Source organism: Salmo trutta, chromosome 16 (assembly GCF_901001165.1).
Source record: "Salmo trutta chromosome 16, fSalTru1.1, whole genome shotgun sequence".
Classification (NCBI taxonomy): Eukaryota; Metazoa; Chordata; class Actinopteri; order Salmoniformes; family Salmonidae; genus Salmo; species Salmo trutta.
The window spans coordinates 39,743,735-39,761,693 of NC_042972.1; the positions used below are offsets into that span (position 1 = coordinate 39,743,735).

At 41.4% G+C, this 17,959-nt stretch overlaps 1 protein-coding gene across 2 annotated transcripts in view; it reads right to left on the bottom strand.

Moving 5' to 3' along the window:
* LOC115150747 (rap1 GTPase-activating protein 1) overlaps positions 1 to 17,959 on the bottom strand; it is a 169,455-nt gene that overhangs the window by 86,627 nt on the left and 64,869 nt on the right. Inside the window, exon 1 of one of the 2 annotated variants that reach the window (XM_029694355.1) lies at positions 3,128 to 3,261. The exons of the other annotated variant lie outside the window; for it this stretch is intronic. Coding sequence (XP_029550215.1) covers positions 3,128 to 3,258 — 131 coding nt within the window. The 5' untranslated portion in view covers positions 3,259 to 3,261. Of the gene's footprint in view, positions 1 to 3,127; positions 3,262 to 17,959 lie in introns of those variants that run through there. 2 annotated transcript variants of the gene reach the window in all.

The window sequence follows — 17,959 nt, forward strand, 5'->3', positions numbered from 1 at the left end:
TTTTGAACCATGAGACTGAACTGGGTCTCGTTTACCAGTTGCGATGTAACTTAAGCAGTACAATGATCGCCGTATCAGATGCATCGTTATTTACCCACCAACTTTTTAAGTGTTTCCCCCAAAAAACACGCAGAGAGATTCGCACGGTGCATCGTTAAACCATGTGTCCATACCCATAGGATCGTAAGAAAAGCAGCGCAGCTCTTGGATCAGTTTATTCCATTCAAATCGTACCTTAACATTAGATTTATTCCACAATACTGATGACGGATCAGCTCCTAGAGAGATATTACCATCTATGGCTGAAATAGGTTATTGAGGCAGCTTATTATGCTTACCCAATAATAATGCACTAAATCATAGATTGGGTACGTCATTGCACACTCGTTGAAACACATTGCTGCAAAAATCCCAAAATATAACTCAATTGATTGAACATGACATCGATTTAAATAAAATTGAAATGGCCTATATAGACCCACGTAGCCTTTGCGTCTTTTAATGTCGTCATCTGTTTTCATTCACTTGTTTGTGACAATTGCAAATAATTTGGCAACTTTGTATTTGGAGTAAACCTCATTCTGAAGTGATCGGCAGTCAGACAGAAAGTCTAAACATCTTGACTCTACGTTTAGCGGAGATCTTCTGTGAATAAAGTAATGCGGAAGAGAAAAAAGGCATCTAATGATGCCCTTTGGCTGCTCTTCGAGTGGACTGGATCACTTGTAGACTGCAAAGGTTTTTAAGAGCCACATTAATAACCAAGGCTCTGGAAGACACCTTGGCTACTAAAGATACATCGTAAGAAGGTTCTAATGATCCTAGCGCTTCGAAGGCTCTGAGAAAAGAGGCCCTGAACAGTGTTGTTGTGTTTTATGTCTTGTTTATAGACAGCATTTCTTTGTATTAGTATTATCTCCCTATGTATTGTTCTTCTCTTATGTCCTGAGTTCCATTAAACATTTATGTGCTCGGGGGATGCTGTGTATGAAAAGATGCATGCAGTTATAAAGATGTGACAGAAAAATAAAATGGAAGAATAAAATGTTAATTTGGAGGAGACAAGGTCCATTTCTCAGAGTGCATATGGCGGTCAGGGGACTATCTAATTTACTCCACAATTCAGAGCACATTCTCACTGTGTGTGTGTGTGGGCGAACACATGCATGTGAATGTGGTTCCTCCCCCACTTCTATAGCTGTATAAACTAAACATCCTAAGAATCTCCCTCTGTCGATAGAATTCACTACAGTGCCAACCATAGCATGTAGAGCCTGAACTATCGGTTGATGCTGGGCTGGAGGATTATCAGCCTTGATGATCCAACTCTGAATCAAACCGTGTCCATGCACACTGTACACACTGTATGCACTGTTCTATTCACACAGTGCCTAAGGGTCAGCCAAAGTGGTGAGGTTGTACTCTGTCTCGTGAGTGAGATGTTTTCCTGCGTGTAGCTGTTAGTGCCCAAGGCCAGGGTCAACAAAATGATGGAAGTTATTCCAGTCCCAAGGGGTTTTCGATGCAACTAGTCTACACAGCATTATACATCATTGAATGCACATCAGTGCTGTGCTGAAGTGTATCATTTACACATCTACAGTAGAAATAGACCCTTATAATGCATGAGCCACATTCACTGTCTAGCTAACCTCTTCATACACCATACCATTTCCTATCCACAGACCACAATAACATTGAATGAATTGTAACATCAGAGTGTGTTTTACACAGAGACCGTATATAACATATAGACCCGTTTTACAGCGTCCTTTGAACTTTGGCCTCACCACCCGATGTCACAGGAAGGCGAAAATGATAATCAAGGATAACAACCACCCGAGCCACTGCCTGTTCACCCCGCTATCATCCAGAAGGCGAGGTCAGTACAGGTGCATCAAAGCTGGGGCCGAGAGACTGAAACAGCTTCTATCTCAAGGCCATCAGACTGTTAAACAGCCATCACTAACATTGAGTGGCTGCTGCCAACATACTGACTCAACTCCAGCCACATTAATAATGGAAAAATGTATGTGATAACTGTATCACTAGCCACTTTAAACAATGCCACTTTATATAATGTTTACATACCCTACATTACTCATCTCATATGTATATACTGTACTCTATACCATCTACTGCATCTTGCCATCTTGATGTAATGTATCACTACCCACTTTAAACAATGCCACTTTATATGTTTACATATCCTACATTACTCATCTCATATGTATATACTGTACTCTATACCATCTACTGCATCTTGCCTATGCCATTCGGCCATCACTCATTCATATATATATTTTTTTATGTACATATTCTTATTCATTCCTTTACACTTGTGTGTATAAGGTAATTGTTGTGAAATTGTTAGGTTAGATTACTCATTGGATATTACTGCATTGTCGGAATTAGAAGCACAAGCATTTCTCTACACTTGCATTAACATCTGCTAACCATGTGTATGTGACAAATAACATTTGATTTGATCAATGCAACAAATTCCAAGCATCCCTCTACCCCAAAAAGCCAAAGCAACAGGTTGAAGTGCACTTATTTCTCCAAATAAACAATCAAATCTAAAACCTATCATGAACCTCTCAAAGGCAAACTAATAAACATACACACCCCCACCATTCCTATCTTTGTGGTGCTGAGAATAAAAACAATAAAATGAAACAGATTACTCTTCTACACATGACTATTTTGTTTTGGTAAAGTTGACCTTGTCTTTAAAACCTAGGAAAGGGGGCAGCTTGACCAAAACATTGACAAAGTCATTTAAGAGCTAATTATGTTTCATTGACCTCCTTATGAGACCACTTCATTAACTTCCAGCGCTAATCAGACGCTAACAAGTTGTAGTTTAGAGCAGACACTGTTGTCTGACCTTGGTATTATCCTTTCACTGCTGGCCTGCTGAAGATGTAAAGCATGATTCCACAGGGGATCTCATTAGATCTTAGGCCTAAGTACTCATCAATTCTTCAGTGATGGAGTGAATTCCATACCAGGTATTACTGTCTGTAACACCTCCCCATTACTCTCCCCCACCGGCTATTTCTAACATGCAGAGAGACAGACATGAGTAAATGTTATCTTTTGTCCGAATGGGCTTCAACCTTACCCTCCATATGCTCCGAAAGTGAAGCTCCTCTTTCTCTGTGACATCCTGCTAGCTAGGGGCTGCTGAGGCTTTCTGGGGAGACTGTCCACATCAGCGGAGTTCAACAGCAAGTAAGCAATGGGAGCAGTCATACATCTCCCCTACCTCCCTCCCTTCCTTTCTCTTCCTCAGTTATTTTCTTTAAACCCTCTAGGCTGACGGAGGGTGCGTGTGTTTTGCAAGAGTACATTTCCGTCTGTAAACATCCCTGTCCTCCACCTCCCTCTCTCCTCCCTCTCTCCTTCCTTTCCTCCTCACGTCTCTACTCCTCTCTCTCAGTACGTCATATCTCCCTCAGATTAAGAGAAAGGTGCGTCCGACCATTCCGTCGCCCTGGTAACGAGCAGGTGCTCCTCTTCCTCACTTATACTGATTCTAAATTCATTTCCAGGCTATCAGAAAGAAAGAACCCACATCCCACTGGGCACAGACGTCAATTCAAAGTCTATTCCATGTTGGTTCAATGTAATTTTATTGAAATTACGTGGAAACAACATTCATTCAACCAGTGTGTGCCCAGTGGGATGTCCTCAATTTCAATCCTCATCCTAAATAGGTAACTTCTTGTGCCATCTTAAATCCTCAGTTGTATTATCACTGAGTTATTCAATAGAACATGTCCTTTACTCAAGTAATCTTAATATTGCACAAGGGAAATGTTGTATTCCTTAGCAGCAGCAGACATATTCAAGGCTCTGACAAAAGTTTGAAAAGTGTAAGTAAGATAATGACCTGTATTGACCTTGTACTTATCAGCTTACCCCTATTGGAATCCCATTACCTTTTTCCTACCCTACAGTCAAGTCAGATAAGTCTATGTAAAAGTAACCCAGTACACCAAAAGGTTAAAGAGGTCAAACCCAAACAAACACACTTGCATCTCATGTAGAAATGTTGATCATACAGAAAGCTGGCAAAGGGTGTGGTACTGGTGGAGTATGTCAGTTGATCTGCTGACAGACTGGGTCCTAAGCCTGTCAAGGTCAACCAAGGATGAGGGATGGGCCACCCCACCGATTTTCCCTCTCCCTTCCTCTGCTCTGCCCTCTATATAAGTGGATTCCCCTCCTACCTGCCCACTGTACCATGGTCAGAGTGTCCCGTCCAGGAACATCTAGTGGTACAGGGTGACCTCTACTCCTCTGTTCTCCATCCATCAGCTGTGGTGTTGGGGTGCCCTGGTGCCTGTCGCACCTCTTATTCAATTAGGCCAGAATGGACTGGGGCTAGACATAGGCTCTTAATCAAATCACAAACATGCACAGAATAGGAGTGTCCTGCCCGCACCAGTCTGCTCCCCTCCGCTCGCCTGCCTAATGCTTTTCATTGCTTGCTCTTGTCATTGAGTGGAGATTCATCAGACAACATCCAAGGGAGATATGACTTTAGGACGTGTCTTCTCCACAGCTTGGCCACAGAGCAATGGGATGTTGACTCTACTTCCATACTTCAGTAGTCTCTATCTAAAGTGGGCTGAGGTAATAAAAAGAAGAATACCCAGGCGCTGTGTTGGATTTTAGTTAGCCATGTTAGAAAGTCTTTCATTGTCGGCAGGGATTACCTTGTCCCATCGCGCACTAGCAACTCCTGTGGCGGGCCGGGTGCAGTGCATGCTGACACGGTCGCCAGGTGTACAGTGTTTCCCCCTGACGCATTTGTGCGGCGGGCTTCCAGGTTAAGTGGGCACTGTGTCAAGAAGCAGTGCAGTTGGGTTGTGTTTCGGAGGACGCACGGTTCTTGACCTTTGCCTCCTCCGAGTGCATACGGGAGTTGCAGCGATTGGACAAGACAGTAACTACCAATTGGATACCACGAAATTGAGGAGAAAAAGGGCTAATAAAAAAATCTATTTCATTTGACAACTGATGATTATATTCTTTGTCTTCATCTAACTTGACCAGTGTTAATATGTCCAGTATGAACTAGCTAATGACAGAAAAACATGATAAAGTATTTGCATAATCAATCATATTTACAAGATTAAACTGAAAAAAAACACATGTTGCTCTGGGGGAATATAGTCTTGGTTCCAGCTATGCTGTCTGTGTGCTGTGTCTGATAACCATAGCTAGTGAAATGTAATTTGTGACCGGTTACATGATCTGAGGCATTTGATACTAGTTCCTACTTCACAGTAGGTCCGTTTGATAAAAAAAAAACTTGCGTAGGATCTGTAAATATGAATAAACATTTCTAATTAGGAGCCTAGTTTAGCCAAGGAGAACGCACCGAGCTAAACAGGGAAAAAGACAGGATCGTTCCTGGCTAGTCATGATTGGCTGAGAAAATGGAATGGTTGGACATGCCGAGAGAAGAGCCCTAAAAATATAAATGCAAAATGAAACAATTTCAAAGATTTTACTGAGTTACAGTTTCTAGAAGGAAGTCAGTCAATGGAAATACATTCATTCGGCCCTAATCTATGGATTTCACATGACTGGGAATACAAATATGCATCTGTTAGTCACAGACACCTTTAAAAAAAGGTAGGGGCGTGGATCAGGAAACCAGTCAGTGTCTGACGTGACCACAATTTGCCTCATGCAGCGCGACACATCTCCTTCATATAAAGTTGATCAGGCTGTTGATTGTGGCCTGTGGAGTTGTCCCAGTCATCTTTTAAAAAATATATATTTTACCTTTATTTAGCCAGGTAGGCCAGTTGAGAACAAGTTCTCATTTACAACTGCAACCTGGCCAAGATAAAGCAAAACAGTGCGACACAAACAACAGAGTTACACATGGAATAAACAAACAAACATAATAGAAAAGTCTATATACAGTGTGTGCAAATGAAGTAAGATTAGGGAGGTAAGGCAATAAATAGGCCATAGTGGCAATATAATTACAATTTAGCAATTAAACACTGGAGTGATAGATGTGCAGAAGATGAATGTGCAAGTAGAGATACTGGGGTGCAAAGGAGCAACAACAAAAAAACAATATGGGGATGAGGTAGTTGGGTGGGCTATTTACAGATGGGCTATGTACAGGTACAATGATCTGTAAGCTGCTCTGACAGCTGATGCTTAAAGTTAAAGAGGGAGATATAAGTCTCCAGCTTCAGTGATTTTTGTAATTCGTTCCAGTCATTGGTAGCAGAGAACTGGAAGGAAAGGAGTTCAAAGGAGAAGTTGGCTTTGGGGGTGAACAGTGAAAGATACCTGCTGGAGCGCATGCTACGGGTGGGTGTTGCTATGGTGACCAGTGAGCTGAGATAAGGCGGGGCTTTACCTAGAAAAGACTTATAGGTGACCTGGAGCCAGTGGGTTTGGCGACGAATGTGAAGCGAAGGCCAGCCAACAAGAGCATACAGGTTGCAGCGGTGGGTAGTATATGGGGATTTGGTGACAAAACAGATGGCACTGTGATAGACTGCATCCAATTTGCTTGCTGAGTAGAGTGTTGGAGGATATTTTGTAAATGACATCGCCGCCAAAGTCAAGGATCAGTAGGATAGTCAGTTTTAGGGTATGTTTGGCAGCATGAATGAAGGATGCTTTGTTGCGAAATAGGAAGCTGATTCTAGATTTAATTTTGACTTGGAGATGCTTAATGTGTGTCTGGAAGGAGAGTTTACAGGCTTCCACATATTCTAAGTTAGAACCGTCCAGAGTAGTGATGCTAGACGTGCGGGCAGGTGCGGACAGAGATCGGTTGAAGAGCATGCATTTAGTTTTACTAGCATTTAAGAGCAGTTGGAGGCCATGGAAGGAAAGTTGTATGGCATTGAAGCTCGTCTGGAGGTTTGTTAACACAGTGTCCAAAGGGACAGAAATATACAGAATGGTGTCATCTGCGTAGAGCTGGATCAGAGAATCACCTGCAGCAAGAGCGACATCATTGATGTATACAGAGAAAAGAGTCGGCCCGAGAATTGAACCCTGTGGCACCCCCATAGAGACTTCGAGGTTCGGACAACAGGCCCTCCGATTTGACACACTTAACTCTGTATGAGAAGTAGTTGGTGAACCAGGCGAGGCAGTCATTTTAGAAACCAAGGCTGTTGAGTCTGCCGATAAGAGTGCAGTGATTGACAGAGTCAAAAGCCTTGGCCAGGTCGATGAATACGGCTGCACAGAATTGTCTTTTATCGATGGTGGTTATAATATCGTTTAGGACCTTGAGCGTGGCTGAGGTGCACCCATGACCAGCTCGGAAACCGATTGCACAGCGGAGAAGGTACCGTGGGATTCGAAATGGTCAGTGATCTGTTTGTTAACTTGGCTTTCAAAGACCTTGGAAAGGCAGGGTAGGATAGATATAGGTCTGTAACAGTTTGGGTCTAGAGTGCCTCCCCCTTTGAAGAGGGGGATGACCGCGGCAGCTTCCCAATCTTTAGGGATCTCAGACGATACGAAAGAGAGGTTGAACAGGCTAGTAATAGGGGTTGCAACAATTTCGGCAGATAATTTTAGAAAGAGAGGGTCCAGATTTTGTAGCCCAGATGATTTGTAGGGGTCCAGATTTTGCAGCTCTTTCAAAACATCAGCTGTCTGGATTTGGGTGGAGAAATGGTGGAGGCTTGGGCAAGTTGCTGTGGGGGGTCCAGAGCTGTTGACCGGGGTAGGGGTAGCCAGGTAGCCAGGTGGAAAGCATGGCCAGCCGTAGAAAAAGACTTATTGAAATTCTCGATTATCATAGATTTATTGGTGGTGACAGTGTTTTCCTAGCCTCAGTGCAGTGGGCAGCTGGGAGGAGGTGCTCTTATTCTCCATGGACTTTACGGTGTCCCAGAACTTTTTGGAGTTTGTGCTACAGGATGCAATTTTCTGTTTGAAAAAGCTAGCTTTTGCTTTCCTAACTGCCTGTGTATATTGGTTCCTAACTTCCCTGAAAAGTTGAATATCATGGGGGCTATTTGATGCTAATGCAGTACGCCACAGGATGTTTTTTTGCTGGTCAAGGGCAGTCAGGTCTGGAGTGAACCAAGGGCTATATATGTTCTTAGTTCTAAATTTTAGAATGGGGCATGCTTATTTAAGATGGTGAGGAAAGCACTCTTCAATGGCTGTGTGAAGTTGATGTATCTTTTGTGGGAATTCGAACACTTGTTTGTACACGTCAATCCAGAGCATCCCAAACATGCTCAATGGGTGAGATGTCTGGTGAGTATGCAAACCATGGCAGAACTGAGACATTTTCAGCTTCCAGGAACTGTTTACAGATCCTTGCGACATGGGACCATGCATTTTCATGCTGAAACATGAGGTGATGGCGGTGGATGAACGGCACAATAATGGGCCACTCATCATGGTATCTCTATGCATTTAAATTGCCATCGATTAAATGAAATTGTGTTCATTGTCCATAGCTTATGCCTGCCCATACCATAACTCTATCGCCACCATGGGGCACAACGTTGACATCAGCAAACTGCTTGCCCATCAGACGCCATACACGTGGTCTGCGGTTGTGAGACCGGTTGGACGTACTGCCTAATTCTCTAAAATGACATTGGAAGTGGCTTATGGTAGAGAAATTAACATTCCATTTTCTGGCAAAAGCTCTGGTGGACATTCCTGCATGCTCCCTTAAAACTTGAGACATCTATGGCATTGTGTTGTGTGACAAAACGGCACACATTATAGTGGCATTTTATTGTCCCCAGCACAAGGTGCACCTGTGTAATGATCATTCTGTTTAATCAGCTTCATGATACGACATCTGTCAGGTGGATGAATTAGCTTGGCAACGGAGAAATGCTCACTAAAAGGGATGTAAACAAATGTGTCTTTTATTTTAGCTCATGAAACATGGGACCAACATTTTACATGTTGCATTTATATTTTTGTTCAGTGAAGATAATCTTTGCTCCTGCTGATTTATGGAAAGATAACTGCTAAAGTGGTACTACATTTCTCAAAAACATTGCTGCCATTAAGTTAGCTGGGTTTAAGAAGAGAGACTACTTTCTGGAGGACAATGTCATGCTGACTCACATGCGTTTACTTGTGTGCGTGGGGTGGGGCTAAGGCTTAAGAGGGTGTGAATGATGCTGAATGGGCATAAACAAAGAAGCACTCTTTAGGAAGTGTGAAAATCTCATAAAAATCTTCCAAAGGGCATTTCTACTACTTGTCTCCTAAGTTTATCAACTTTTGAAGCAGAATAACTTTCCCAGGTTTCCTTCAACTACAATGTAAGCAAATTACTTACATTTTACTTAAGCCTCAATAGAGAAATCTGGACACATTTCTCCAACAGAATGACAGCAGAATCCTCAAGATTGGGGGTCAAACTAATTCCATGGAGGGCCAAGTGTATGCTGGCTTTTCTTTTTTTCTTTCAATTAAAACCTAGACAACCAGGTGATGGGAGTAAATTACTAATTAGTGACCTTAATTAATCAATCAAGTACAAGGGAGGAGTGAAAATCCGCAGACACTCGGCCCTCCGTGGAATGAGTTTGATATGTGCTCTAGATCCATACTACCGTCTCCAAATTATAATTGTTGCAAGGTAATGCACTTTGAAGTGTTCTTTTGACTACTGTTTTTCCACTTCCCCTCCAGAGATGTCCTTTGCTGGGATGCAAAAAAGGAAAAAAATGATTTACCCAGAGTAATTTGTGTGGGGCAGGTGAAAGGGAAGGTCACGTTGGCGTAAATAGTCTATGTCCGCCAGTCTCAATCGCCTATCAAATGGAACATCCAGATATATACATTACAATTATCAATAGGCAGTCCATGTCTACACCACACCATAAGGGAATGGGTATGTTCTGTGGTCAGCCACAAGTAATCTGAAGATGGATATTGCTTAATAAGGCTTGTTGATGGGGAGACTTTATGTGAGTAGAGTTTCCAGCCACAAACAGGGCCGATGGGAGTGTATACTAACATTACAGTGCAATAGCACATTTGTATGGATTTATTTTCACTAATCATTTATCTCAGCACTATTTCTTCAAATATGAAAGTATGCCTTTCCACTAGAGGGTAGCTTGTCCAAAAGAGGTCTGCAGGGGGGCAATTCCACTGTAACGGAATTACGCTGAGACTCCAATTTTCTACTTTAAAATGTATGCCAAAAAAATACATTGATTTCAAAGTTTTCCAAACCATGAAACTCTATGCATAATGAATACTTTGAACAATTTACACAGAACATTTTACTAAAACGAATTTACAGGAAGAACTGCAGATACAATGTTTGTAAACAGAATAAAACTGAGGGAGATTTTAGTGTAATTATGTTACCAAACTTTATCTGCACAGTTCTTCCTGTAAAAAATGTTGTTTTTTAGGGGGGGGTTGTTAAGAGTAGTCCTTGTGTGTAGAGTGCTACAGTTTGATACACTTTGAAATCAATGGTTTATGTTTGGTATACATTTTTAATTCAAAAAATATGAGTCTAAGCTTAATTCTGTTACAATGAAATTGCCCAGGGTCAACAACCCATTACATGATTCTCATGTTAACTGGGAAAGGCAATTTAAAAAAAGTATTAATCAATATGGTAGGGATAAAGCACAGCAAACAGAGGACATAGAAGGCACAGTATGTGGGTATGTGCGGGTGTATTGTGATGGAACGTGGGGTGAGTGTTTTTGTGTTTGGAAAAGTGTGGAGTTAAGTGAGTGAAAAAGAAAAATGGTTGCAAATGCCAGAACCCATGTGTGTCTGCGAGCAGGAGCTGTGACAGAGAGAGCTTTCAATTTTGTGCAGATATGGGATATACATTTTAAATCAAATTATAAATATAGTTCATTTATTTATTGTCCTATCATGATGGTCCCCAACCCTATAGCCTAAACAGCTGAGCGACCCACACACTAAAGAGAAGTTCTTATCTGTTTTATATGCCTACTGCAAGTAGCCTACACGCAGCCAAGACAGAAAGATAAACGCGGTCAGAGACTCACTAAAGCAGCACTGCCCCCTCAAGTGTCTAAGCCTGCCTGGCAGGGTAGGTCCAACAAAGCCAATGCCCCCGGATGGGTGAGAATAATATACAAGGAATTTTTCAAAGCTGCTAATGAGAACCCTGAAAACCTTGTACCTTGTGGGAATTCCGGTGGGGTGCCCCCACCCAGGTAGTGGCAGTGCTGGCAACACAAGCTGCAGTAACCCATTGGGAGGGGGTCACACTCAGAGAATCAGAGAGGGGGCGAATTATTGTGGCCCTGGTGGCACAAAATAATTAAAAGGTCTGACTGCACAGAGATGCTAGGGAAAATGGCCACAACGGGAGATCAGCGTGTGTGTGGTTCAGGGGAAAGGGTGTATCTGAGCTCCATCAGCTAGGACTTGACATTGGTTAATCAAATCTCCCCATTCTTGCTGAATTTTCCATGCCTTCTCAAACTGCCCCAACTGTATTATAAACCTGCACAACAAGTCTTCTCTTGAGTTGGGCTCAGGGATGGAACAACTGTTGAACATCTAAGCTTGTGGTTGTTTGTGGGGGAAGGGTGTGTGTGTGTGTGTGTGTGTGTGTGTGTGTGTGTGTATCCCACATCTGTTGCTATGGGGTAATGCTGTTTGGGACAATAGGATGAATCATAATAATTGCTTGCCAAAAATGTAATTTTTGTAACGCCAATCCTGGTTATAGGTAACAACCCTTCGTATGAACTGCCAACATTATTGCGCATATTATTAGTTAATTGTGGAAATAAATTAAGATATGCACAATTTTTTTATATATATATATTTTTTAATAATTGTATACAAAACAATCGAGGTGAGGGTGTTGGAAATGCTTTTGACAGTTCATCTGCTTTTGTTCTATGGGTGGCACTGTGTGTTCTTTTTAAAGGATGGGTCCCAGTCTCTCAAAGGCCCTCAGGTCCAGTTGGCCAGTCACTGGGACGACAACCCAACCTGGGATGGGGGGAGGTTTTAGTGGGTGGAATAGTGGAGAACAATTGGAGGTTTACTCAGTAGCAGTGTAAATATCATGGTACAGCTTTATAGACACTCAATCATTATGGTACTTTTTAATGGTACATTTACAAACATATATTATGATAAATACAAGTTTCAATTCTATCTCATTATGGTAAATGGTGATATAAGTATAGCCAGCTATAATTGTAATGTTTTAGCAGATAATAAGAAAAGAAGATCAGTATTTACCTGGCTAAAAGAGAAGGAATATAATATCTATTGTTTTCAGGAAACTCACTCAACAATTTTAGATGAGGTTGTGTTGAAAAATGACTGGGGGGGAGGTGGGGAGCAAATATAGTTCTACCATGGGTAAAGAAACTAAAAAGGGGTGATGATATTAATTAACAATTTTGATCCGAATGTGAAAATTGTCCAAACAGGTCCGCAAGGTAGATGGATTCTTTTAAATATGTTATTGGACCATAAACCGATTTGGCTCATTAATCTATATGGTCCAAATAGTGGGGGAATATAATATGGTTTTAAATACCTCAATGGACTGTAAAGGAAATCACACTATAAACTATCACCCTCATGCACTTAAGGAAATCACGAATATCATGGGACATATTGGAACTAATGAATATATGGAGCCTTAAATATCCATACCTAGTGAGATAAACATGGCGGAGGCAAAATAATGCTAGTCGTCTTGACTACTTTCTTATGTCATTCTCGCTGGCACAATTTTTTTTTTATAAGTGTTGATGGGGGACAGAATGCAGTCGGACCAATAAATTGGCATATACAGTACTCTTACAGAATTTCCAGGTGGGCGAGGATATTAGAGATGTAATCACAGCCTATTGGATGACAACTTGTTTTTAACCAGGACAGATACATTTAAAACTGACCTTTTCCGACATAACATAGGTATAACATATCCCCTTATTGTATGGGACCAATGTTCTCTCTAAGCTGCGCACTTCCTCCAGGACTGAGGTGCAGAAAACATGCCATGCTGCGCAGAGAGGCAAGAGATTGAACTTCACTAGGTTCAACCCATTAGTTTGCACTATATAGATCAACGTTTTTTGTGTGATCGAATCAACATTATAAACTGGGTGGTTCGAGCCTTGAATGCTGATTGTCTGACAGCCATGGCATATCAGACCGTATACCACGGGTATGACGAAACATTTATTTTTACTGCTCTAATTACGTTGGTAACCAGTTTATAATCGCAACAGGCCACCTCAGGGGTTTGTAATATATGGCCAATATACCACGTCTAAGGGCTGTTCTTAGGCACGACGCAACGCGTCCTTGGGCCTTATTGCTTAATTATATTAGCCCTTTTTCTATACAACAAACCAAAACAAATCTAACTTTGCAAGATTGAGTCTGTGATTTTGATGTAGGCAGAGCCAGACCACAACGGAGCAGAATTCTATTGGTGGAGGTAGCCCACTAGAGGTCTTTCAATCACCTGCGAGTGAAAGCGCACAGAGCGACATGTGCACATTTGTTATTAGCTAAGTTATAGATAAGTATAGGTCAGCAATGGGGAGTTACAGCTTCCTACAAGAGCACAAAGCGTTTAGGCTACATTTCAAGCTGCTTTTGAAAAGCCAGTTGGGTAAAAAGCTTATGTCTGAAATTGTTTAACTTGGGTCAAACGTTTCGGGTAGCCTTCCACAAGCTTCCCACAATAAGTTGGGTGAATTTTGGCCCATTCCTCCTGACAGAGCTGGTGTAACTGAGACAGGTTTCTAGGCCTCCTTGCTCGCACATGCTTTTTCAGTTCTGCCCACACATTTTCTATAGGATTGAGGTCAAGGCTTTGTGATGGCCACTCCAATACCTTGACTTTGTTGTCCTTAAGCCATTTTGCCACAACTTTGGAAGTATGCTTGGGGTCATTGTCCATTTGGAAGACCCATTTGCGACCAAGCTTTAACTTCTTGACTGATGTCTTGAGATGTTGCTTCATTATATCCACATCATTTTCTTTCCTCATGATGTCATCTAGTTTGTGAAGTGCACCAGTCCCTCCTGCAGCAAAATACCCCCACAACATGATGCTGCCACCCCCGTGCTTCACGGTTTGGATGGTGCTCGTCGGCTTGCAAGCCTCCCCCTTTTTCCTCCAAACATAACGATGGTCATTATGGCCAAACAGTTCTATATTTGTTTCATCAGACCAGAGGACAATTCTCCAAAAAGTACAACCTTTGTCCCCATGTGCAGTTGCAAACCGTAGTCTGGCTTTTTTATGGTGGTTTTGGAGCAGTGGCTTCTTCCTTGCTGAGCGGCATTTCAGGTTACGTCGATATAGGACTCATTTTATTGTGGATATAGATACTTTTGTACCCGTTTCCTCCAGCATCTTCACAAGGTCCTCTGCTGTTGTTCTGGGAATGATTTGCACTTTTCGCACCAAAGTACGTTCATCTCTACGAGACAGAACGCGTCTCCTTCCTGAGCGGTATGACGGTTGCGTGGTCCCATGGTGTTTATACTTGCGTACCATTGTTTGTACAGATGAATGTGGTACCTTCAGGCGTTTGGAAATTGCTCCCAAGGATGAACCAGACTTGTGGAGGTCTACCATTTTTTTCTGAGATTGTAGCTGATTTCTTTTGATTTTCCCATGATGTTAAGCAAAGAGGCACTGAGTTTGATGGTAGGCCTTGAAATACATGCACAGGTACACCTCCGATTGACTCAAATGATGACATCATTTTCTGGAATTTTCCAAGCTGTTTAAAGGCACAGTCAACTTAGTGTATGTAAACTTCTGACCCACTGTAATTATGATACAGTGAGTTATAAGTGAAATAATCTGTCTATAAACAATTGTTGGAAAAATGACTTGTCATGCACTAAGTAGATGTCTTAACCGACTTGCCAAACTATAGTCTGTTAACAAGAAATTTGTGGAGTGGCTGAAAAGTGAGTTTTAATGACTACTCCAACCTAAGTGTATGTAAACTTCTGACTTCAACTGTAGTACTGCAGATAGGTGCTGGAGGAGGCCTGATACTCCAGGGCCTATTCTTGCTTACCAAAGTTGTGGCAAGGGTCGTGCTATTTGGATTATGTCCTACCCCATGTAAGACATTCTGTGAATTCTCCTTTTTCACACCGTCATAAACGTGTGATTACAGAAACTGAGAGATCCTTTGTGATTGCTTTTCCATCTTATGGTATTTCTAAAATAGCACGGGAACTTATTAATATGGCTAACTCTTTGAAAATTCTAGCGAATAGAACAGCTGAGAGTCTTGAGTTAATTACAGCTGAGATGGTTGACATTCGGACTGTGGTGATGCAAAATCGTTTGGCTCTTGATTATCTTCTGTCCGCACAAGGGGGTACATGTGCTGTTGTTGGTGCTGAATGCTGTACTTACATTCCTGATAATTCTGAGGAAATAACTGACCTAATCCAAAAGATCAGGACTGAGAGCGCTAAATATCATGATTGCAATCCAGATTATTTAGGCTTGGTCATGTGGTTGTCTTCCACATTTGGTACATGGAGATGTTTTTTGATGAGCGTGATGCTTCCAATAGTGGGAGTTGTGGTTATTTTTTTCATCCTCATCCAGGTTATCAAGTATGCTATTGCCCGATGTTTGTCTGCTAAAATCCGATGGTTATGTGATAGGGGATAACATAAGATTCATCAACCGTGCCTTTTTGGAGATGGGTGTCAGTGGTGTCCACAAGAATGTTGTGGGGATCATAAGGGTCTTCATCATCATACCAAGCCTCATGATTGTGGTCAGGTTCAGGAATGGCTGAAGAATTGCAACATTTACCTGGAGCTAACTCTACAAATAGCACTGCTGGGTGATTTGAAAAGTCATAGTCAATTAATCAATAATATATTTATACTCTTAGCGAAAATGTTTATCTTTAATTTACAATGTGTAGAAACTATGAGAATAGAAAGGTTCAGAAACCTTGTGAAACGTTACAGCACATATATGGCAAATAATGGATGTTGTTCAGAGATAAATGAGAGGGGTTGAGGGTAGCTGAAGGATGGGACTAAAAACAAAAGATAACTATTGTAAAATATACTGTGTCCATAAAATGTATATAGTATGTATAAGCTGGAAGTAGAAGCCAAAATGTTGTCCATTAGTTTACTCCAATTAGCAGAAGGGTGGTGGGGTTAGAGGAAAATAATAAAAAGGAAAACAATGAAAAAGGCAGATTTAATATTTATTTTTTATATTTACTCTGTCCACACAACTACACCCATGACGCAATCTGAAGGTTTTTCCCATCTAGCCTGCAAAGGTCTGATAACTGACACAGAATCGCACACATCATGGTTGGACAACGTCTGTCTTGCAGTACTGCAATGTGTGCAGGATTTTGTTGCAGTGTCTATTTGTTATCGACATTTCTCGTGTCCAAAAGACATGTTTACTGTTTCTCAACTACACACAGGATGTACAACAGCATCAGTTACAGGCAGCAACACTAAACTGTTCTAGATTACACCTATCTAAACATACTTTACATTGTTTGCGAGATCAAAAATATTATTATTATAATCCGAGTGTTCATTTTTGGAAGTTGCATTCACTTTAGCGCATCTAATTTGTAAACATTTCAACTGTATTAAATGATAACTTTTTCAAGTGCAAGAAGCTTTAGTGTTCTTATAGATTCAACGGAAAGACAATGTATTCCATTGAGCCCATTTCAGCCATTACCGGAGTGTGTTTGACAGGTCATTACAAACATTTCCACGGTCATACTGTTAACGGGAAAAAACGTCAGACACAAGCAAGAGTATAAGAGTTGCAGGAGTAAAATGAAAGCAATCAATCCAGCGAGATTTAAATGACAAGAGGATTTTGCACCCCTCAAACGCAGGAAATAGATGGCTGAAAAAGACAGATCCTCAGGTGTGCGGGACATGCTCGTTGCTAGTTCTCCACCCTCTCCACCACTGACTGACATCACAGTTCCACACTCTGTTGTTTTGTTGCCAAGTATACTTAGTGCCGCCCACCATCCCACCCCAATTGACTAACCAGACAGATGTTGTCAGAAGCCTTCAGCACCAATTAAATCAGGAAACATTGGCAGAGAAAAGGACACAGACACAGAGGCACAGAGAGATGAGTGTGATAGCACCTTTCCATGAAAAAAAATACTGTTAACCATACTGTTTAATATGTTAGGTTAGGTTGATCTGAATCAGAATTCATACAATGTCTACCCTGTACTATTAGAGTCCCCTACTTAAAGTTTAACAGTATCTACTAAATCACAATGCACTGAAAAGCAATACCAGTCAAGGAGTGGACTAATGCAGTCCTCTTAGAGCACCATCACCCCCTCTGTTCAGAAGAGGAACTACTTTCCATTTCAGATGTGCAACGGAGGGGATCATATTAGGGGCTATTTCAAAAGCTGTGTGTGTCATATTTCATGCACTGTGATGTGTCACTTGCAAGCTACAGTTCTTTGTTGTCTTTTAACAGAAGGATCTTGCGAGAAACTCCAAAACTGCAATCGATTTCTTAAGTTTGAGTTAACAGATGCTGTCAGAGGCCCTGATACACCCCATACCAACAGAAGAGAATTAGAATAATGAGCCAGGTGAAGGAAAACATCTTCAGAAAATATATCCCATTAATTGACCAAGCCAGAGATGAAAATGATATTCAAATAGTAGCTATTTTATTATTGCCTGTCTCAAATTGTAAAACACACATTAACAGAAAGATAATGAATAACCCTGTCATCAAAGCAGACAGTTTCCAGTAGGAAGAAACCAGTGGCGGTCAGTGCCGTTTAAGATGAGAAAAGACGATTTCTTTCCTTTTCCATTACAGCATATTGGATGACTGTCATTCATATTCCATTCACCCAGTTCAATGCAACATCGATAGGTTTAGGCTACTACATGATACTCAAATTTTCCC